At 36.6% G+C, this 23,711-nt stretch overlaps 1 protein-coding gene across 11 annotated transcripts in view; it reads right to left on the bottom strand.

Annotated features, from left to right (window-relative positions):
- GRIA2 (glutamate ionotropic receptor AMPA type subunit 2) overlaps positions 1 to 23,711 on the bottom strand; it is a 216,546-nt gene that overhangs the window by 138,976 nt on the left and 53,859 nt on the right. For all 11 annotated transcript variants that reach the window (XR_014175902.1, XR_014175903.1, XR_014175904.1 and 8 more), the window contains exons 4-9: positions 17,988 to 18,184; positions 16,281 to 16,334; positions 11,559 to 11,720; positions 2,830 to 2,997; positions 2,489 to 2,593; positions 753 to 863 (exon numbers count right to left, since the gene is read on the bottom strand). Coding sequence is in view for 3 of the 11 variants with exons in the window: in XM_081959664.1 (XP_081815790.1) it covers positions 753 to 863; positions 2,489 to 2,593; positions 2,830 to 2,997; positions 11,559 to 11,720; positions 16,281 to 16,334; positions 17,988 to 18,184 (797 nt within the window). In the remaining 8 variants the exon portion in view is untranslated. The remainder of the gene's footprint in view (positions 1 to 752; positions 864 to 2,488; positions 2,594 to 2,829; positions 2,998 to 11,558; positions 11,721 to 16,280; positions 16,335 to 17,987; positions 18,185 to 23,711) is intronic.

The following is a 23,711-nucleotide window of genomic DNA, read 5'->3' as shown; positions in this document are numbered from 1 at the left end:
GTAACACTTTTTACAGTTGTATAAAACCTTACAGATAGAGGCATTTATTTTTAAAAAAACAAATTCATGGTTTTTATTCACATTAGTCGAATCACTATGATAACAAGAATATTTTAAACACATTTTATTTTTTTAAGCTTTCAAAATAATATATCAGAAAATTTATGTAGATTTCATAATGTTTTATATTTTTCAATTCCCACTAAACCAAAATTGACTATATAGATTTATAATAAACATAGAACTGTCAAAAAAAAATCTTACCACCACCAAAACAGTTGATAAAATGTTGATGCCTTTAGTATATAATCCAGAGCAGTTATGCCTTGAACAAACAACTTCATACAATTGTTAGCTTACTAGGAAAACAATATGGCATTCCGAAATTTCTAAATATTGTAACTGTATATTGATAATGTTTCAATTTAGTGAAAAATTGTAAATGCTGAGGTTAAAAAATAAAAAAAACCTTCCTCGAAACGGTTTCCGTTCTCATTTTCTGTCTTCGATTTAAATATGTAAAAGGTATATCTACCACAAAAATAAAAAAATAGCGATACACTTCAAAATTCTGATAAATCGAAAAAAACACATGAAGAGATTTTGTAGTTATTCCATAAACAGTACTTCTTACTTTTTTTACACATTCATGGAAAAAACCAGACAGTCATTATCTATACCAACATAGATTGAGAATGAATAATAAGGTTACAACTTAGAGAATCCATGTCACAAAAAATATGCTTAATTACCAAAATAGTGGTGACAATAATAGTCTTATTTTCTAATCCTGAGGTATCATTGCCAGAGAGACCATCCAAGGGATTCACAACCATTCTGTCCACCTCACTCCAATATCCAATCTGAAAATAGTGATAAATTGTATTCAAATGAATAAATATTTTGTGTATTTTTGGACAGATTACAATACCATAACACATTCAAGCCTATTGGATATACTCAAGAAGTGGTTATTTCTATATATTCTCTGCAACAAATATTTTGTGTGGTTTTGAAATAGCAATTTAGAACGCTATCGAAGAATTATGAGAACAATGATAATATATGTAGGATTCATTCATGTTTACAGCTGAAGGGAGAAAAATATGCATTTTACTATATCCAAATTACAATTTCCATGGGTCTTGCATTTCAGTTAAAGTGTTAATTTATGCACAGAGTTTAATGGGACTTTAATTATTGTACTCATTATTTAACAGATTAACCGTTGGAACAGATTAACCGGAAGGAACCTTGTAGTCATCTAGTCCAATGCCCCCGCCCAAGCAGGAGGCCCTACACCATTTCTAACAGATGGCAGTCTAGTCCTGTGATAGTGAACCAATGGCATGCGTGCCACAGGTGGCACACGGAGCCATTTGTCAGGGCACGCAAGGCGCTGCCCTGTCAGCTGGCCAGCGCGCGCTGGCCAGCTGAGTTCACCTTTTTTAAAGCCATTTTTTGCCCTCCCCAGGCTCCAGAGGCTTTATAGGAGCCTGGGGAGGGCAAAACAAGCCTCCCCCCCCAGCAGGCCCTCCGGAGGCTTCATGAGCTTTCCCTGAAGCCTCTGGAGCGCAAAAAAACGGACTTCCGGTTTGCTTGGAGGTTCGTTTTGACTGTTCCGGAGGCTTCAGGGAAGCGTCCTGAAGGTCCCTGAAGCCTTCAGAGCGCTCAAAATGACTGTCAGAAAAGTTCTCCTTATTTCCAGGTTGAATCTCTCCTTGTTCAGTTTCTATCTGGCCTCCAGATGCTTTGGAAAATAGCTTGATCTCCTCCTTTCTGTGGCAGCCTCTCAAATATTGGAACACTGCTATGATATCTCCCCTGGCCCTCCTCTTCACTAGACTAGCCATGCCCAGTTCTTGCAACGGTTCATCGTATGTTTTAGCCTCTAGTCCCCTAATCATCTTGGTTTCTCTTCTCTGCATTCTTTTTAGTGTCTCAACATCTTTTTTATAGTGTGGTGACCAAAACTGGATGCAATACTCTAGGTGTGGTTTTACTAAGGCTTTATAGAGTGGTATTAGTACCTCACTTGATCTTGATTGCATCCCTCTGTTAATGCAGCTTAGGATTGTATGATTTCTTGACTGCTACTGCAGACTGTTGGCTCATATTTAATTGGTTATCCACTAAGACTTCAAGATCCCTCTCACAGTTACTGCTATCAAGCCTAGTTTCACCCAGTCTATATGTGTACTTATTACTTTTCTCTACATTGAATTTCATTTTAATATAACCAAGCAAGAGTTAGAGAATTCTGTAGCGAAATACCTTAGTTTCAAAGTAAAATATATATGATTATAGCTCATAGTAATTATGGTATGATCTATATTTTCATTTCAAACATGCAGCATTTTAAAAACAATCCTAAGGAATTTATAAACATAACATTAATTCATTTTTGTATTGTACATTATATTTTTATATATTTACTTTTCTATTTAGAAGGAATGTAGTAGTAACTTTCAATTTATCATAAATTTACCTTCCGAGGACCAGTACTTTTCAGCTCCATGACATTTATTGTAAAGTTAATTCTCTTTCCATTCTGATCAAACTTTATATTTCCAGTTAAGCCTTCCACCTGAACCTATATGAAGTAAAAAAAATGGAAAGCATAGTAAAGTTCAACAAATAAACATATGAATTTTATTTATTTATTTACTGTGATTATAGACAAAAAACCATTTTATTTTATGTATTGCTAAGAAATTCTCCCAGAAGTAATGATATAATAATCCAAGGTTGTCATATGTAAAATGAAGTGCAATTGATGACTTCCCCAAATAACTTGAAAATATAAAACATTAGTTCTAGTAAGGTTACCTGTTTCAATGCCCTTTCTATTTCTACGCCATGAGACCAAGGCACTGCTGGGTTGGCAAGACAGTCACCAGCATTTCCTCTTCTAGAAATTTCAATCCGTTGTTTACGCAAGTTACGGAATGCTTCAGTCATTACTTTAACAGCATCGTACGTAAGAGCTGATGTGTACTGAAAAGAAGCAGAGGTATATTTAGTGCAACTGAATCAATAGTATTTGTTTATTGAGTAAATAAAGCAATAAATAAATAAATATATTGTAGGTTAAGGAATGCTGATTTATAATGCTAATTTGTAATGCAGAAAAATAAGCAAAATAATACCCATATCTCTTGGTTGCATTTTTGCACAATATAACCTAATTTATGTGCATATAAGAATGAATTGCATCAAAGTGTCTGCATGGCTCCAATTAAAGCTTTCAATTAAAATATGCCTCTCAATACATAGGCTATTAATGTTGAGATGTTCTAACATACTTCTATATAATCCACCTGACAAAAATTTAAAAAATATTTTTTTCTTTTGAAAAACTAATTGTTTGTGTTGGGAAAAGCTGAACTCTGCTTAAAATAAAGTGTTATATTTTTTTTATTGAAATATACTTTCTACAACTGTTTATACTGTATAACAGAGACCTGGTTTAATTATTTAACACCTTTTTCACAAAAATAGTACATTATTGAATGTACTTCAAATGAATTGAAACAATCCATTAAATTAAAGCTTACTGTAATAGAATTATTTCTTTGAAATTTAATTATGTTTTAATCAAAAAATGAGGAGTCCACATACATAATACCACATGAAAAAGCTTGATATTATGTTTTATTTCTTGGAATATATTAAATGTCAAAAATATTATAAAAGTTTTTGTATCATCAAAGTTAAGTAATCAGGATATATGAAACTAAGTCTACTTAAAATCACAAAACAGTTGCAATTTCTCTGAAAAACAATTGTAATGAGTGAATGGTCATAATCAATTGCTCCTCAGGGCAAACCTTTAAGCAGCCTCTCCAGATAATAAAACTGTCAAAAATGAACAATTCAAAACAGTCTCCAGTATAGCAGTTATCACATAAACCTTATTTGTTTTACTGTAGAAAAATGGGGCTTGTGTTTTTATTTTTAAAAAATTGTTAGTTCTTGCATTCATTTACAATTTCTTGCATCATCATCATCATTGAAAACCTTTTCTTTACTAGTATAGTTCAGTTCATCCAGTCTCCAGTCTCTTTATATACAGAATCATCGATATAATTTTTTCTTACCTGAGTCCATTTCAAACCCTTCTATTTTCAGATGCAATCCTCAACACCTCCATTTAGCACTGGGAAATACTGTATGTCTTAAAGAGTTGTTGTCAGGCAAGGGGATCAGTTTGGGGGTTTCCACTTTCTGCACTACTAACAATGATCTGATTTCTAAATTGCTGATTAGACAAATCTGCAAAAATCTAGCTATATCAAAGAAGCAGCAGTTATATATTACTGGAAATAGGAGCCCAGCTCTAAATTATAGAAAGCTGAAAGCTAACAGAAGGATTGTATTGTTGGTGCAAAGCAGGCATGTCCAACCTGTGACCCGCAGGACACATGTATTTTGAAGTTCCTGGATCCATCTCTTCTTCATTGTCCGAGCTGAGTTCTGGGGCATCCATTACATAATCAGTGGAACAACTCAAAAGATGTGGATGTTCCAACACTGGAGGGTTTTTAAAGAATAGATTAGACAACAATTTGTCTGAAATGGTATAGGATTTCCAGGTTCAGAAGGATGTTGGACTAGAAGACCTCCAGGGTTCATTCCAACTGTTACTCTGTTACCTATACTATCTACACTACTGCCTATTTTGCAGATTATGATGAATTCTATGGAACATGCAATAATTTTCTATAATATGAGCTGAGTGATTATCAGTTCTTCTTTACTGTTCTTATTACGTTTTGATATTTTATGAACATTGTTGCTAGCCTGAAGCTCAACACCACTAAATCTTCAGTTTTTCCACTAAAACAAAATTGCCATTACCTATCACAGACTCAAAAACACCGTACGTCTTGAAGGAGTGGGAACATGTACTTCAGTCAAAAATATGGTACAAAGGCTGGTGTCTCAATGATCTTTCCAATGAATTGAATACCTAAGCTATTCTTCTTTATGCCAAAAATGCAGAATACACTCAAACTACTCTTCCCTATCCAATAGGTAGGGATAGGTAGGGTAACAAACATTGCATTAGTATGTGGTAATGACATTGAGATACATGGGAAGAGATGCAACCAAGGGAACAAGCAGATAAAAGGCAACCTAGCCCACAGCAGGAATGTGGGAAGGACAAGAGGCTCAGAAAAGATCCTCCTTAGTTTCTTGGCCTGTCAAGGAGATGAGGGAAGATACACTGAGACTTGCAAGATTATGTTCATGTAACTTTACCATAAAGTTGATTGATTGATTGATTTAGCTTGTATGCCACACATCCCACCAAAGGTGATTTTAGGTAACTTACAGACCTTAAATTAAAGTGCACCTATAAAACATTAAAACAATAATTAAAAATCATAAATTTAAAAATTCAATTAAAATAAAACTAACCTGAAATAAAGCAGAGTAAAGAGGGAGGGAATAAAGTGTGCACAGAGAGGAAGTGGGGTATTATCTACTCCATTAGCCAGCTCCAAAGTATCACGCCCCCATTGAGGCACCAGGCTAATTGGTATAGGTATTCTTCAAAGCATTTTGGAAGGCAAAAGGGCAGGTGTGGATCTCACCTCGGGAGGCATAATGTTCCAGAGGGAGGAATCATGTCAAGAAAGACACTTCTGTTAGACACGCCAGATGAAATTCCTTAGCTGATGGGATCCACAGCATACCCTTTCACCATCACCATCAGGGTGAGCTGGTTTCTCATATAGCCTGGATCCATACCAAGAAGGGATTCAAGGGTGATAACCAACACCTTGAATTGGACCCAGAAGCAAACTGACAGCCAGTGCAGTTCATGGAACAGCGGTGTAACAGGGGTTCCAAGAACTGTGATGCAGTTGTGTTCTGCACCAGCTGAAGCTTTCAGTTACTCTTCCAGGATAGCCCATGTAGAGCATATTGCACTAATTCAAGTAGTCCAAGCAAGAGATGACAAGGACTTCCATTACTGAGTGAAGGGATTGCTGATCCAGGAAAGGGCACAACTGGCACACAACACAAAGTTTTTGCAAAGGCTCTCCTAGCCACGATTGCCATCTTCTGTCAAATAGGAATCACAATTCCAAGAGAATCTCCAGACTGGGCATCAGGTAGTGTAACCCCATCCTGAACTAAATATATTAAAGAAGTCCCTGAGCCAGAAGCCCCATGCACCCAAAGCCACTAGTTTTACCAGAATTCAGCCAAAGTCTCTTGTATCCCCTTCAGACCCCCACAGCTTCAAGCACACAAAGTACAGTTAATTAGTTCATCTGCTGTGATTTCTGCATAGTTTGCATCACAACATTGGCATAAAGTCAACATGTGGAAAGACCAAGGCAAGACTTAAAAAAAAAACTGGGAAAAGTGTAAAACTGGGTCAATCTTTTTGAGCCACAAATTAACTATTACTAGACTGACATGGGTAACCTATGAAATTGTCCAATAAATCTATTTCCTTACATAGTTACAGAAAGGGGGAATAGTAGGTAGAAACCAGATGTGATTTCCAACAGTGATGCAAGGCCTTCCTAGACATGGAAGGTAGCAGAAAAATACTAGGAGGCTGGAGCCTAATCTTAATGGTCCTGAAGACATTATTGGTTGACTTGGAGCTCTTATAGGGATCAGGACATTTGTTGGATTTAGAAGACCAAGAAATCCCAAGAAAAAAATGAATGTTCACTTTGTGAGAGAATTTGGTTGGAATTCTTCCATATATATATCTGGAAAGGAAGTAGGGCTTCAGCACCAAACTGCTACCACTACAACTACTATTGTAGTATGGACTACTGAGGCATCATTGAAAAAAGCTCTATCTGAGTGGTTGCGAGTTTTGTCCCACCTGCTGAACAATCTGTGTTTCTTTTGCTAATGTTTCATTTGCTAATAATTCTTGAACAGCAATCACAAACTCAATTTCCTTCAGATGTGTCCTATGATGTCACTTGGATCTACTCTATTTATTTTAGGAATACATAGGTTCCATTTCTTTCCAGAAAAACCATCAAAACTGCAATTATTATGGAATAGGATGGACATGTTGAGAAGCATTTCTCCCCATCTGCTTTCTCCTCTTGATAATATATTAATCGATCATATAGGGAATATAAACCAAAATTCTCCAAATTTAATCAGTTGTTGAAATGATTTTGTATTGCCTATTCGCTGCTAGTCAGTAGCTAAATTATGTCAGAGCACACCACTGAGAGAGACAATTTCTCCTGCTGTTACTTTGATTACTTATACATGTACTGAATAATGGCAGACTTGAGGCAAACATAAAATAGTTTATGAGGCACATGTCATGTAATACTAATTACAAATTAGTAGGATTTTTCTATGTCACTGACCTTTAGACAAAGTTAAACATTAAGACAATATTTGTATCCTTATATAATAAGGCCGAAAAAGGGAGATGGAACCAGAAGCCAGAATTAAACGTAGGCAGGGCCATACTTCCCTCACTTACACACACACACACACACAGAGAGAGAGAGAGAGAGAGAGAGAGAGAGAGAGAGAGAGAGAGAGAGAGAGAGAGAGAGAGAGAGATTGCTTTTTGAAATCTGTCCAATAACTAAGGTTTTAAAAAATTGCTGAAGACCAGTTATTTTTCTTGCTGGAGTCAAGTGGAATCATCAGGCTATGTTGGTGTTCTGTTGGGACTACATGTTTCATTCAAAAAGATCTATGGTTGAAGAAAACAGTTACCTAGAGTATGTTTTTTTAACTGGGTTGCATGTGAACTGGAATGGACTCCAAGAGAGCCTTAAGCATAAGGATCCTCTTGAATATACTGGTCTCAAATGTTGATTAATGACACTTAATCTTCACATCCACTCCCTGCCATAAAGCCAGCTCCTCCCCTCTTCATCTCTATGTTTGGAAGTGATCTGTGCAGAAGATACAGGCTGCCCTTCTGTCATCACAACTTTCTTGCATGAAATATATACACATTCTGGCTGAGATGTTTTCTTTTGTGCACTTAGACTTAGAACTTAGACTAACTTTATTGACACTTTAAATATATGCTATTTGGCATACATTAAAATGAAATTTCTTTGCATACAGCTCTCAAAGGGTCACCACCTTAAATATACACTACATAAACATGACAAAAAAAATAAATAAATATGCATATATTATATTACGCAGAGAAACAACACAGTCTATTTTGAATCTTGTGAGTTTACCAGACGGATGGCATTAAGGCAGGACATAAAGTGAGATTGGGACATAAGAGTGAACATGATACGGGGTCAGACTAGAAGATCTCTTGGGCCCCGTCTATCCCTTCTATTTGGTTATACATTTCTGAGTCTTGAAGAACAACAGGAAGCTTGAACTTAGGAAGTTTAAAATATCAAACCACAAAAGCTAACAACTGCTGTAAGTACGTCAAGTCAGTTGGAAGTCTCGCTTGCGAGTCAGACACAGAGCTTAACCACATAAGTTAATATGAAATTAGTGCTTCCTGCATGCCTCCTGCAGCCTAGACATGAAAGGGCAGCACGATGTAATCTGCTTAGCCAATAGAAATGAGCTAACATATTTCCGTGTTTTGATGCTTTGAACATACTATAAGAACGCGTGTTTCGATTAGAACGCTGTTCAGATGTTAGAAACTGTTATCTCTATCTGAACTATTTGGCCAAATAAAGCTTCTCTTGATCTCGCATTCCGGATCTCCTGATTTTCCACAACAGCGTAGGGAAGAAAGCTGTTACAGAATCTGTTAGTCCTGCTAGAAATACTTTCAAACCTCCTCCCAGAGGGGAGCAACTGAAGCAGACCTTAAAGTGGGTGTGTGAGGTTTTTAACAATGCTTTGAACTCTAAGTGCATAGCGCTTATAAGCAGTATTCTGAATAACAGGAACAGAGCTTCCTCTAATCTTCTCTCTGTATGGACCTTCTATCTCAGGCACTGCTACCACCAAACCAAATAGTGATGCAGTTTGTTAAAATGCTCTCAACTGTGCCTCTGTAAAAAGTGGCCAGGACAGAAGGAGAACACAGGAAATGCAGGCGCTGGTTTGCACACTTCACTAAAGATGACATATGGAGACACTAATTCAGACTGTTATCTGCACCCCAGATACTGAGTTAGCTGCATCCTTGATACTGAGTGGAGTATGACTATACCGGATCTTTCTAAAATCTACAATGATCTCTTTTGTTTTATTAACATTTAGAACCAAGTTACTTTTATTGCAACAGTCCACCACAGCCTTCGCCTCTTCCCTATAAGCAACTTCATTGTCGTCCTGGATAAGACGCACCAATGCTGTATAATCCACATACTTTACAAGATGGTTTGTTCTTACAGTCTTTGGAAGGCACTTCTCCAAATCATGCAGTTTGGAAAGGGACCTTTCCAACGATAACAAGAATGGGTCCACTTAATGGATGGTGTGAGGTAACCTTGGTAGTAAGAACATGTCTCTTATTAGCTCGGTGCATCTGCAATTGCAGAAAAAGGCAATGATACTGGGCCTAGTTAGATAGGGCTGAAGCCTCTTGGGCATGGTGGAGAGAGGATCCAGTCCTCCCACGTGTGGGGGGACTAGAAATGAACCCTTTCCCCAGTGTTAACAAACTATGTGATTGCTTAAAGACTGCAACTGGACGTGCCAAGATTGTGGTCATTGACTAAAGTGTTTCATGTAATAATCTCACTCAATGATTTTTTTTGCTCAACAACTGAGATACCTGTCCTAATTTTGCTCCTTTGTTGAGGACTACATGCCATATAACAATGTAATGCAATGTAATTGGTTCCTTTCTTCCATCTCTAAGAATTAACATATACTTAGCAAGAGCATTTGATAGCAATCAAGTCAAGTAAATAAGTTTATTGGTATAGTCATATGCCATAACAGATAGCACACTATAAAATAATAAAAGAAAATAAAAACAGCACAACACTAAAAATTATAAAGTCATTATAATTATAAAATTGTAAAAAGTCAAAAGTATTAGGTTTTAAAAAGTTAAAACAAGATAAAACCAAAACTACCACTGCATTTTTCCTCCTGGATCATCCAATTTCCCTCTCCAGAAAAAGGTGCAAACCCCTCTTTTAAGGACTCATAAGCTTTTCTAACAGATCAGTAATTTGTAAATCCGTTTTCATTAATACTGTAAAAGATATGGCACCCATTTTTTTCTGCTTTATCTCTCATTTTCCAAAACACCTAATGGCTGGAATATAAGGATACGATAGACCTGAAGAAAGTCACAGTTTATATGTCATGTCTTCAAGTGTATAACAGCTGGCACAACTATTTGAAACAGTTACAAAATGTATGTTTAGTCCAACTTTTACAAGAGACATAACTTCAGACTTCTGAAGCCTTATTATTATATCTGTCTGTTTAATAAGATTTGTACAATAACTTCTATAAGTAAGACAGTCTCCCACTGATGCCAAAGTAAAAATTATGAGAATTATATTCAGGCTGTAGTTTAACAATTTCTTGCAACCATATGCACTTTTTTTTAAAAAAAATGTCCATATGGTAAAGTACCACAACTTGTTTTTAAACTAGTAACAAAGTGACATAGCAGATTGCCAGTGATACAAATTATAGTAGTACTATCATGAAAATATACAGAATACATAAAGCATATATACAGAATATACACAGTTCAAAACAACATCTGGATAAAACTGACCAACCACTTTATCATTGGGATGCCACAAATCAAAGCAAACCTTTTGTTTTGCTTTCTATTTATTCAGACCTTTGTACCACATTTTGCCATTCTTCAATTTAATTACATATATGGCATATTATGCATAGTTTTTCTTATTTTAAAAACCTGTAAATTACCCTTAGAACTGTTTTTTTCTTTCCCAGCTTTCTACAGCTAAGCATGAATTAGCAAATTTAGACTCCATCACCTATTTGGGAAGAAATACACTTCTTATTTCAGAAACTAATGAACCTAATCTGCTATTAGCAGGAAAGGTGATTTATTGCTGTCTATGTTATTATTTTTATTTTGCAGAACTTTATTTTCTACAACAAAACTTGTAGGAAACTATTTTTTATCTTTCAAATATGCCAACTGAATATTACAACATTCGGATATCATTTAAGGCAACGTAAAATATTATTACTAGATGTTCTAAGCTAGCAATCCCCAACACCCAGTCTGCAGCCCACTGTCGAGCTGCGGTCTCTTAGAAACTGGGCCATGGGAGAGATGGGTCAGTGCATGCGCATGAAGCTCCACTCGTGCAAGTAGCAGGCAAGTGCATGCACATGAAGCTTCATTCGCATAGACAACACTTGAGCTCACATGCGAAACTCCACTTGTGCGAGCGGAGGACACTTGCACTTGTGCACCAAGCTCCACTCTCGCAAGTGGAGGAAGCAGGCACTTATGCTTGTACATGAATGGTTGCCAAGGTAGAAAGATTGGGGACTGATGGTCTAAAAGCAATATGATTTTGTTTAACAGTTCTTTGGAATTCATTTGTAAGTAAATAACCACCAGTAAACACTGTTCCAGATATAATAGAAAAATCATCTACCTTAATTGTGCTAGTATGAGCTCCAGGATATTCTTTTTCTTCCAGGGTTGACCAGCGCTGTATAAATTTTGACACCAAAGGATCATCATAGTCCACTATTTGAAATCCTGACACATTAGCTCCTCCAAATTGTATTTTTGATAAATCTCCATCAGTAAATCCCTGGGTATGGAAAATATACATTTCAGTTGCACAATGGTTTAGTATTTTATCTGTTTTTATGGATATTTTGCATTTGTATGTGGTCCAGAATCCATAGGCCTGGGAAATTTAAATTGAATAAACAGAGACTACAAAAATAACTTATAAAGAAACTTCTGCCATGCACTTTCATCAGAGCTCCCACAATCTATCAGCTAGAAAGATTTTAGGTCTGTATTTTAATGTAGAACTTTCAAATGATGTAGACCGAAGAAGGGAATTCTCAACCTATGATTATAATTGGGATAGTACATCCCACTGCTGACCAATATTGCCATTAAATGAGTCACATCTGATTTTGTGGCCTATTTTTGCTGTGGTCATTAAGAGAATCCAGCTTGGCCCATTGACTTTGCTTGTCAGAAGGTCATAAATAGAGACCATGTAACCCTAGGACACTGCAACCAATATAAATATGTGCCAAGCATTCAAACTTTAATCATGTGAGCCCAGGGGCACTACAACAGTCATAAGTCACCATTGTAATTTTGAATAATGATAAAAGGAGTGGTCTTATATTGGCAACCACCTCTACTCTAAAATTTCAAATCCTGGAATTAAACCCTAGCTTTTCCATAGGCTTTGTACACACAGAGAGACACACATACTTACTTGCACATACACCTTTGCATATCGACGCATTGTATATGAATTAATTTTACTTTTTCCTTGTGGATGAGAGTACTTTCGTGTTTTTAAATACTTTTCTCACCTTTATATACTTTACAGTGTCATTATATTATGTGTGTTAGTTTCAAAAGTAAGTGTTCACAGGAGGAGGACAAATAGAGGAGAAATGACATGAAAGCATTGTGATGCAAATTTGTGATGTCACAGTACAGGCATTAATTGTGATGTCACAGTACAGGCATGAAAGGAGAGAATTTGCCTTGTCACATCATGATGCTTCATAGAAGCTTTAACACAGCATGGGCACAACTAACTGCACCTACCAATTGGCAACAAGCAAACAAAGGAAGGAAACGAGAACGCACACAGTATCGAGGCATCTTACTCTTGAGTCATGTAGAGAAAATGTACGCCGAAATAATAGGAATGAGATTAACACCAGTTATAGAACCACAACTGGCAGAAAAGGAGACGGGATTTAGAAGAAATGGAAATTGCACGGATGCAATTTTTGTACTTAAGCAACTATTTTAAAAATATGGAATACAATAACAATATCTTGTCATGTTTGTAGATTGAGAGAAATCATTTGATAGAGTTGATTGGAAATTGTTGTAACAAACATTAATCCCATACGGAGTATGTGAACATCTTATTAGAGTATGCAAAAGCTTATATAGTGATTGCAGAAGTATAGTCAGAACAAACCATGGAACTTCGGAACACTTCACAGTCACATCCGGAGTAAGACAGGGATGTGTATTATCATCACTATTATTTATCATCTACACTGACCGCATAAGCGAGGAAGCCAAACGCAAGAATGGAAATAATATCCACAACTCTTTGCAGATGATCAGATAAGTACAGCTAAGAAACTGCAATAACATCTTATGACATGAACCAAGAATGCCCAACAAATAATATGAAAATCAGAAGAGAAAAAAGTAAACTAATGGCAATTGGAAGAAAAAAAGCATACCCCAAATAGAGTAATAGAAGGAACAAGCACAAAAACAAATATCAAAGTTCAAATATCTAGGAACATCATTCACCAAAGATGGTAAAAGGGATGAAGATATGAATATGATGCAAGTATTAGGGCAGCTTGCTCCATTCCTACAACATAAGGCAGTACTGATGAGCACAAAGAAGCATCTCATACAAAACAAACTCATCTCCACCCTATATTACCAGTGCCAAACATGGAAACTTACAATAACACAAACATGAAAGTTAGTCACCCCATGAAAATGAGATGTTTGAGGAAAACAGCTGGAGTGACCAGAGGAAATAAAATCAGAAATGGGACCGTAAGAAAAGAATTGGTATAGAACCAATACTAAAATACATACAAATAGCAAATAAAGTAGTTTACCTATCTGAAGAGATATTTGTGGGATTCAAACCATACAAGCACATACAAAAAGAGGAGAAGGTCAAAGAGCACAATCCAAACCCGAGGAAGATGGAGAGACAACATCAAAGACATACTACAACAACATCAATTAACGATGGTTGAGGCCGCCAGAAAAGCAACTCGACATTTGAAGCGGTAAAAGCGGAAGTAGAGAAGAAGACATTACAATGTACATGCTGCAATTTTGACAGTCACAATTTGAATTAATCATGGTTTATATATAAAGCATGCTTACTGTTTAAATAAATGGTTTTGTTCTATTGTTTATATCAGGACAAAAAACAGAAAAAGGAAAATAATGTCTCTATTGATCCAATTTCTTAAAACTGTTTCAATGCTATTTTCTTTCAGGTACACTATCATTTAAATTTTTTACATAGAATTTTTATTTAATTTGAAATAATGTTTTCTACAATTATTCACAGAGTATTCATATTATCAACACATTTTATCCTACAGTTGAGAATATTAACAACCAACTCATAGAACAGCTAAATACACAAATACACACACACATTGCTTTGCAGGCAACACTTAATGTGTATATGTCATATTTGAGGCCAACAAAAATGATTTCTTCGCTCTTTCACCATATATGGTAATTATACGGAGGTTAGTAACAATGTAGGGCTATAGAGAATGGCAGCTAAGCATAGTTATAGAATCAAAAGAGGGAGTAAGCACAAAAAAAAAAGCTGATGATTTTAGACGATAATGCAAGAACCAAGAATAAATACTTCTAATATTCTCTGAGTTTTTTCAGAGAACTACAGATCTAACTACAGATTAGGAACACAAGTTGAAATAGGGAAGAAAATGATAAGTGAGCACCTATCTACCCTAGACGAGTTCAAATCACCAGGACCAGATAGATTACACCCCAGGGTTTTGAAGGAACTGGCAGATGAGATCTCAGAATCACTGAACTATATCTTTCAGAGATCCTGGAGCATTGGGGGACTGCCAGAGGACTGAAAAAAAGCTGATGTGGTTCCCATCTTCAAAAAAGGGAAAAAATAGATCCAGGAAACTATAGACCTATCAGCCTGACCTCAGGGAAACAGCCAGGGAAGATTCTGGAAAAGATAATTAAGCAACGAATTAGCGAACACCTAGAAGTAAACAAAGTAATAGCCAAAAGCCAACATGGGTTTGTCAAAAACAGATCATGCCAGACTAATCTTACTGCATTCTTCGACAAAGTGACAAAATTAGTGGATCAGAGGAATGCTGCCGATATAATTTACTTGGACTTCAGCAAGGCATTTGATAAAGTAGACCATAACCTACAACTAGATAAAATAGAAGAATGTGGGTTAGACAGCATCACCACCAGATGGATTCGTAACTGGCTGACTAACCACACTCAATGTGTAGTCCTCAATGGAACTGTATCTACATGGAGGGAAGTATGCAGTGGAGTACCCCAAAGCTCTGTTTTAGGCCCAGTACACTTCAACATCATCAATGATTTGGATGAGGGGATAAATGGGGAACTCATCAAATTTACAGATGACACCAAGATGGCAGGAATAGCCAATACTCCAGAAGATAGACTTAAGATACAGAAGGATCTTGACTAACTTGAGCATTGGGCACTATCTAACAAAATGAAATTCAATGGTGAAAAAAGTAAGGTTCTACATTTAGGCAAGAAAAACAAAATGCAGAAGTACAGTATAGGTGGTACCTTGCTCAACAGTAGTAATTGTGAAAGGGATCTTGGAGTCCTAGTGGACAACCATTTAAATATGAGCCAGCAGTGTGCAGCAACTGCCCAAAAAGCCAACACAGTTCTAGGCTGCAGAAAGAGGGATAGAATCAAGATCACGTAAAGTGTTAATACCACTTTATAATGCCTTGGTAAGGCCACACTTGAAATACTGCATTCAATTTTGGTCGCCACAATGTAAAAAAGATGTGGACACTCTAGAAAGAGTGCAGAGAAGAGCAACAAAGATGATTAGGGGACTGGAGGCTAAAACATATGAGGAAAAGTTGCAGGAACTGGGTATGTCTAGTTTAATGAAAAGAAGGACTAGGGGAGACATGATAGCAGTGTTCCAATATCTCAGGGGTTGCCACAAAGAAGAGGGAATCAAACTATTCTCCAAAGCACCTGAAAGTAGAACAAGAAGCAATGGGTGGAAACTAATCAAGAAGGGAAGCAACTTAGAACTGAGGAGAAATTTCCTGACAGTTAGAACAATTAATCAGTGGAACAGCTTTCCTCCAGAAGTTGTGAATGCCACAACACTGGAAGTCTTTAAGAAGATGTTGGATAGCCATTTGTCTGAAACGGTATAGGGTTTCCTGCCTAGGCAGGGGGGTTGGACTGGAAGACCTCCAAGGTCCCTTCCAACTCTGCTATTGTATATATACCTTTAATTAAATATTGTATGCACAACCATACATAAAAATATTTAACTTTGGAAATATTACATATTCAGGCAAATATTAAATTAACTTACCAAATTTGCAATGATGTAGTGATATCCTTTTACATGTTTACCAATTGTAATAACCTAGAAGGGAACCAAATAACTGATTTTCCTGAGAAAAAGGTACAGACACAATAAAATACATTTCATAAGTTATAATAACTGCATGATTATGTTTAAACTAGCATGTTCCATTCTCCTCCCATTGAGCAAGAAGACAGCAATATTTTTGACCAGCAACAGAATTTTAGATCGCAAGAAAATCACTCGATTGCCTCTATATGTGATGCCTTTAAGATTGTTTTAGTCAATGCTATTATGCGGTTTAATGTTTTTAATGTTTTTATTGTTTTTACAGAAGGTTTTTTTTGCATACCATCCACTAGAGTTGGACAGCTATAATAAATGTGAGTAAATAAAATAAAATAAAATCTGCCCCTTCCCCTGTGTTGAATGGTGAGATAACCTTTAGACCCCATAACTAGCTGAAATTACTGTATAGAACTATGGAGGATGGCACAGCTGTCTATTAGGTGATCAAATAACTCTGCAACTTCTGATTGCTGGCCTTGCATACATGCTGCTATTCAATTACAAGACATTGGACAGTCATTTCTATATTCTATATATGTCTGAACATATTTATTTAATGGACAACTGAAAACACAATGGAGCTGAAGTTGTAGGTGTAGCTAGGAATCTGTAGAACATTGGCATTTCACTTGGTATTGTCTACTGCTGCCCAGAGTCCATTAGAGTTGGGCAGCTAATACATTTGAATAAATAAATGTGCACTCTGTGTAGAAACAAAAATGCCATCCATTTTACTGTATTAGGCATATTCCAGATCCAAGTTCATTAATGCAACATTTTCATATGGTGTGTCTGGAGTTGTTTTAATAGTTACGTTTCTATTTGATGCAACAGAAATAACCTATTCTCAGATAGCAAATAGAAATATTTGTTTATTTCTTGTTTAGAAACTGCAATTAGTTCCAGTGAAATGATTGCTAAATGGCCCAGTCACTAAGCAAACTGTGAAAGAGAGAGACAGGGAGGGAGGGAGGGAGGGAGGGAGGGAGGGAGGGAGGGAGGGAGGGAGGGAGGGAGGGACAGAGGTAGAGAGAGAAAGAGAGATGCTGTAAGGACCACTGGTTACTGCTGCCTCATTCAGATAAAATTCTCTCATGCAGCTACACCATTATTCCGCTCACTCCAGCATGTGTTGTTCTCAGGTGCAGAAATATGGATGTAAGAGTGCTCATTGATTGGAAAATGATTTGTTTATTACCATGGACTACAGTTTCTTACCATTGTATTTGCAGATAGTCACTATCTACGGTAGTTGCTAAACAAGGACTACTTACAACATTTACCTTCCAAATAATAGTTTACTGATCAAGGCACTTGCCCAAAGCCAGACAAATTAATCTGACACCTAGAGAGAAAACCCTAGAAGTGTTTTCTCTCTCTAAGTTACTAATTAAAATGTAATAAATCATATAACAGTTTTCTGCCCATTTATTAAATATTACATCATAACTCTAATAGTAGGACTAGTCTTGTAATGCAACAGCACAGTTAATATATACTGGTTCCCACATAAATAGAGAAGCAATAATAAATATCATAATCATAATTTGTTTGCCAATGCTACTAAATAAGCACACAATGGCAATCATTGGCAATAATTTCACAGTGACTTACACCAATATTGAAAAAGAAAGAATAGCAAACCTGATCGACAATGTCATTGACTTTATCCCGTTCACAGTCAAGAATTACTCGTCTTTCCTTTTTTATCTCCAAATCTTGAAACAATGAGCGATATGTTTCATCTTTTCTATCATTGTTAATATTCCCCACATTTATAGCAGTCACTTGCCATTTCTTTTCAGCTGCAGTGTCTAGTACAGCTTGTAATGTTGATAGTCCTAGTGATAGAGGAAAAAAAGTCAGTATTGACTAAAACTTACATAATCTGAAATTTGTAAATATATTGAAGTAACTCTTTAACCTATGCAAATTAGCATTATTATTATTTTTAATGAAGTTATGATCATTAATTATTTCAATCTCTAATGATTTCTGTGTAAGGATATAACAACTCCTTAAGTACATCCATTTGTTTTCATTAGTAGTTCCTTTTGGAATAGATATTACTTCGGGGGGAAATATTTCTGTGCTATTGGGAAGAGGAAATAATATGATTAATCAATAACTAAATGCTTTTGAATTGTTTGTTTTTCCTGTGTGTTGGGGATGCAAGAAATAAAGCTGCTTCTTTAATGGAGGCCAATGCTGCATGTACATATTTGTATATAGCAACATCCAGAATAGATTCACATAGGACACTTAAGAAATAAAAGAAAAACAATACAAATTAAAATACTGATAGTAAAGATCAATATATAAATAAAATAGAATAAAATCATACCACCAAAACAACAACAATAGTTGACATAATTAGTTGGCATAATCAGGAGAGATTCAATCTAGAAATAAGGAGAGGTTTTTCTGACAGTGAGAACAATCAACCAGTGGAACAGAAGTAGTGGGAGCTTCACCACTGGGAGTTTTCAAGAGTAGACTGGACTGGGTCCCTTCCAACTCTGTTATTCTGATTCCAAATATATCCTGAAAAAATGTTGTATTAGCCTGTTTCCAGAAGGTAGCAAATGTGTGGATCTAACCAATCTTTGAATGGAAGATTGTTCCACAAAATAGGCAACAAAACTAAGAAGGAGCACCTGTGTGTCTTCTGTCCCATTCATCTCACTGAGACAAGAACAGAACCACCGAAGAACAATGCCTTCAATTTCCAACTCTCAAATCCAAAATGATATCATAGCTGATACTCTCAAAAATCACCAAGAAATCTTATATGGGTACACTACTCCAATCCAGTCCTCTACAAAAATAGTCCCTAGTTATCGGACAAAGTAGTTTGTATTATTATAATGCTTTTTTGGGGGATTTATATGCCGCCTTTCCCCAAAGGACTCAGGGAGGTGTATAGCATTAAAAAACACGTATTACAAAAGTTAAAATGAAATTAGAAACAATCCAAAAAACAAACCCAATTAATATAACACTAACATTTTAAAAATTACATAAAATTAACAGACCAGGCCGGCTTGCTGGAAAAGCCAACTTTTTAGGGCGCATCGGAAGGACCAGAGGTCGGGATTATGCGAAGCTCCGGGGGCAGCTTATTCCAAAGGGAAGGCGCTCCCACAGAGAAGGCTCTCCCCCTGGGAGTCACTAGCCAACACTGTCTGGCCGACAGTACCCTGAGGAGGCCACTCTGTGGGATCACACTGGATGGTGGGAGGCTACTGGTGGCAGTAGGTGGTCTCGCAGGTACCCTGGGCCTAAGCCATAGAGCGCTTTAAAGGTCATAATTAGTACCTTGAATCGCACCCGGAAAACAACTGGCAACCAGTGCAGGCCGCCTATAAGGGGTGTAACATGGGAGCACCTAGGTACTCCCATGATAAACCGCGCAGCCGCATTCTGGACCAGGATTAAATACTGACCAAAAAGGCCCAGATAATCCAATTCCTATAGGTTACTTTGACGCTAACTCCCCACCAACTTCTCAACAATTTCCCCCAAAATGAGAGGTTGGAGATCAGACAATAGTTGCAAAGAACTGAAGATTCAAAACAGCCTCTTTTGAAGAGAGCGCGTCAAGACTCTTCCAGGACCACAGGCAACACTTTCAAAGAGGCATTGATCACCTTCCATATCCAGCTAATTATGCTTTTTCCACTCATATTTCACTGGAGAACATATAGCAATAATAATACTTGAAAGCACTCTAATATTCCCATCAAGACAAAATATCTAACATTTTAAAGGAAGGCTAATGAAAATCCAGTTTCAGAAACTGAAACTTTGGAAAGCCACTGACAATGTAGTGAGGTGCACATAATATGGAGTTTGTAACATTAACTAAACATAGTTACTTTGTATTTAATTTGACTTACTTTTTCTTTTTAAAATGATGTTCATGCTCATTACAGACTGGAATATAGGAAAACTGTTATCCTATGGTTGCACGGATTGATTAGATAGCTTTTAACATTCCTAAACAGAAAAGATAATTTACGGAAGGATGTCTGAAGACTATCTGCTGTTAAGGAACAGCTTCTTAGTGTCAACAGGTATCTGATTATCTAATTTTGAACAAGTTTTGTAGTTGATTTACTGTGCAAGAAGGGGTTACTTTTATCTTGATCAACCGACTTTCCTCTTTTGCTTTTCTTTGTTGTGTTAACTATAAAAAGGAATGTAAGATGGATCTCCTTTTCATAGGGAGAATGTTTCACTGTTTTTTTAATATATTTTTTTATTTTTTATTTTCAAAACGAACACAGCACATCCTTCTTTACATACTGTAGAAAGTGTATCAGTTGGTTACAAAAAGGTTTTCGTGCATCTCTTCCACAGTCAACAAACATAATTCATATTAACTCAAGTATTTTAACTCAGATATTTATACATGTTACCATCATCATACCTCCATTTTCATTTGACTATAATTGTTTAAATGTCCTTCATCATAAAATATACCAAGATTTAATACATAACCACATACTGGCATTTCATTTACTATTTCTAAAATCCTCCAATAACACTGAGCCCTTATGTCTTATTATAGCTAAACATCCATAATATTTAATAACAAAATTTTCTAATCCTCCTTTCCAAATCACTGTTTACAATTTACATCCAATTTCCTTATGTTGCACCCATACCTACATATACATTGTTATCGTTATCCCTCCTTTATTTAACTATATCCTGCATCATAACATTTCCCCCCTAATAATCAAGACTTAACTGTATGTAACTTAGTTCTTTTTATTAACCTTTATATATAATATAATACAATACAATACAATACAATACAATAGTAGAGTTGGAAGGGACCTTGGAGGTCTTCTAGTCCAACCCCCTGCCTAGGCAGGAAACCCTATACCGTTTCAGACAAATAGCTATCCAACATCTTCTTAAAGACTTCCAGTGTTGGGGCATTCACAACTTCTGGAGGCAAGCTGTTCCACTGATTAATTGTTCTCACTGTCAGGAAATTTCTCCTCAGTTCTAAGTTGCTTCTCTCCTTGATTAGTTTCCACCCATTGCTTCTTGTTCTACCCTCAGGTGCTTTGGAGAATAGTTTGACTCCCTCTTCTTTGTGGCAACCTCTGAGATATTGGAACAATGCTATCATGTCTCCCCTAGTCCTTCTTTCTCTTAAGCTAAACATACCCAGTTCCTGCAACCGTTCTTCATATGTTTTAGTCTCCAGTCCCCTAATCATCTTTGTTGCTCTTCTCTGCACTCTTTCTAGAGTCTCCACATCTTTTTTACATCGTGGTGACCAGAACTGAATGCAGTATTCCAAGTGTGGCCTTACCAAGGCATTATAAAGTGGTATTAACACTTCACGTGATCTTGATTCTATCCCTCTGTTGATGCAGCCTAGAACTGTGTTGGCTTTTTTGGCAGCTGCTGCACACTGCTGGCTCATATTTAAATGGTTGTCCACTAGGACTCCAAGATCCCTTTCACAGTTACTACTACTGAGCAAGGTATCACCTATACTGTACCTGTGCATTCCGTTTTTGTTGCCTAAATGTAGAACCTTACTCTTTTCACCATTGAATTTCATTTTATTAGATAGTGCCCAATGTTCAAGTTTGTCAAGATCCTTCTGTATTTTAAGCCTGTCTTCTGGAGTGTTGGCTATTCCTGCCAGCTTGGTATCATCTGCAAATTTGATGAGTTCCCCATTTATTCCCTCATCCAAATCATTGATGAAGATGTTGAAGAGTACTGGGCCTAAAACAGAGCCTTGGGGTACTCCACTGCATACTTCCCTCCATGTAGATGCAGTTCCATTGAGAACTACACGTTGAGTGCGGTTGGTCAGCCAGTTACGAATCCATCTGGTGGTGATGCTGTCTAACCCACATTCTTCTACTTTATCTAGTAGTAGGTTATGGTCTACCTTATCAAAAGCCTTACTGAAGTCCAAGTAAACTATATCAACGGGATTCCTCTGGTCCACTAATTTTGTCACATTATCAAAGAATGCAATAAGATTAGTCTGGCATGATCTGTTTTTGACAAATCCATGTTGGCTTTTGGCTATTACTTTGTTTGCTTCTAGGTGTTCGCAAATTCGTAGCTTGATTATTTTTTCCAGAATCTTTCCTGGTATTGAGGTTAGGCTGATAGGTCTGTAGTTTCCTGGATCTAATTTTTTCCCTTTTTTGAAGATGGGAACCACATCAGCTCTTTTCCAGTCCTCTGGTAGTTCCCCGGTGTTCCAGGATCTCTGAAAGATATAATTCAGTGGTTCTGAGATCTCGTCTGCTAGTTCCTTCAGAACTCTGGGGTGTAATCCATCCGGTCCTGGTGATTTGAACTCGTCTAGGGTAGACAGGTGCTCACTTACCATTTTCTTCCCTATTTCAATTTGTGTTCCTAATTTTGTGGTGCTGCTTTTGATAGGTTGGACTGTTTTATCCCTTTGTGTAAAGACAGATGCAAAACATGAGTTAAATAGTTCTGCTTTCTCCCTGTTGCTTGTCACCTTCTTGCCACTTTCTCCTAGCAATGGACCAATTGTTTCCTTAACTTTTTTCTTGTTTTTAACATGTTGGAAGAAGCTTTTTTTGTTAATTTTTACTTTTGTGGCAAGCCTTTCTTCATTGTGAGCCTTAGCTTTCCTCACTTCATCTTTACAGGCTCGGGCTATTTGCTGATATTCTGCCTTAGTTATGTCCCCCTCCTTCCACTTTTTATACTTACTTTTTTTGTCTTTCAGTTTGTCAGATAGTTGTTTATGCAGCCATGCTGGTTTCTTTTGGGAGCTGTTATTTTTCTTCTTCATTGGTATTGTGTTAGACTGGGCTTTTGTAATCTCATTTTTCAAAATTTCCCAAGCTTCTTGGGTTGTTTTCCCCTCGAGGATTCTCATCCATGGATTTTTTCCCAAGCTCTCTCTAAGTTTATTGAAATTAGCTTTCTTAAAGTCCAAGACTCTAGTTTGACTTTGTTCTACTACTTGTGTTTGGATAATGTTGAATTCCAATATTGCATGGTCACTTGCCCCCAGGGTTCCTATGGCTTCAACACCTTCTATCATTTCCTCTCTGTTAGTGAGAATTAAGTCCAGTATGGCTGATCCCCTTGTTTCCTTCTCTACTTTTTGGAAAACAAAGTTGTCTGCTAGGTTTGTTAGGAACCTGTTGGATCTTCCACTTGGTGCAGAGTTTGTAATCCAAAAAGATTTCTAATCTTCCTTTCATGGGTACCATTCAATATTCATATCCAATTATTACTTATCATAACACTACACATTGTATACATTATTATTATCAATTATTTATTTAACTATATTTATTGTCACTAAATTTCACTAAGTTTAACTAGTTTTAAATTATA

The sequence above is a fragment of the Natrix helvetica genome, assembly GCF_964273705.1.
Source record: "Natrix helvetica genome assembly, chromosome: 7".
Lineage (NCBI taxonomy): Eukaryota > Metazoa > Chordata > Lepidosauria > Squamata > Natricidae > Natrix > Natrix helvetica.
Note: the sequence above shows the minus strand (reverse complement) of the source record. Positions and strands in the feature narration are given on the sequence as shown.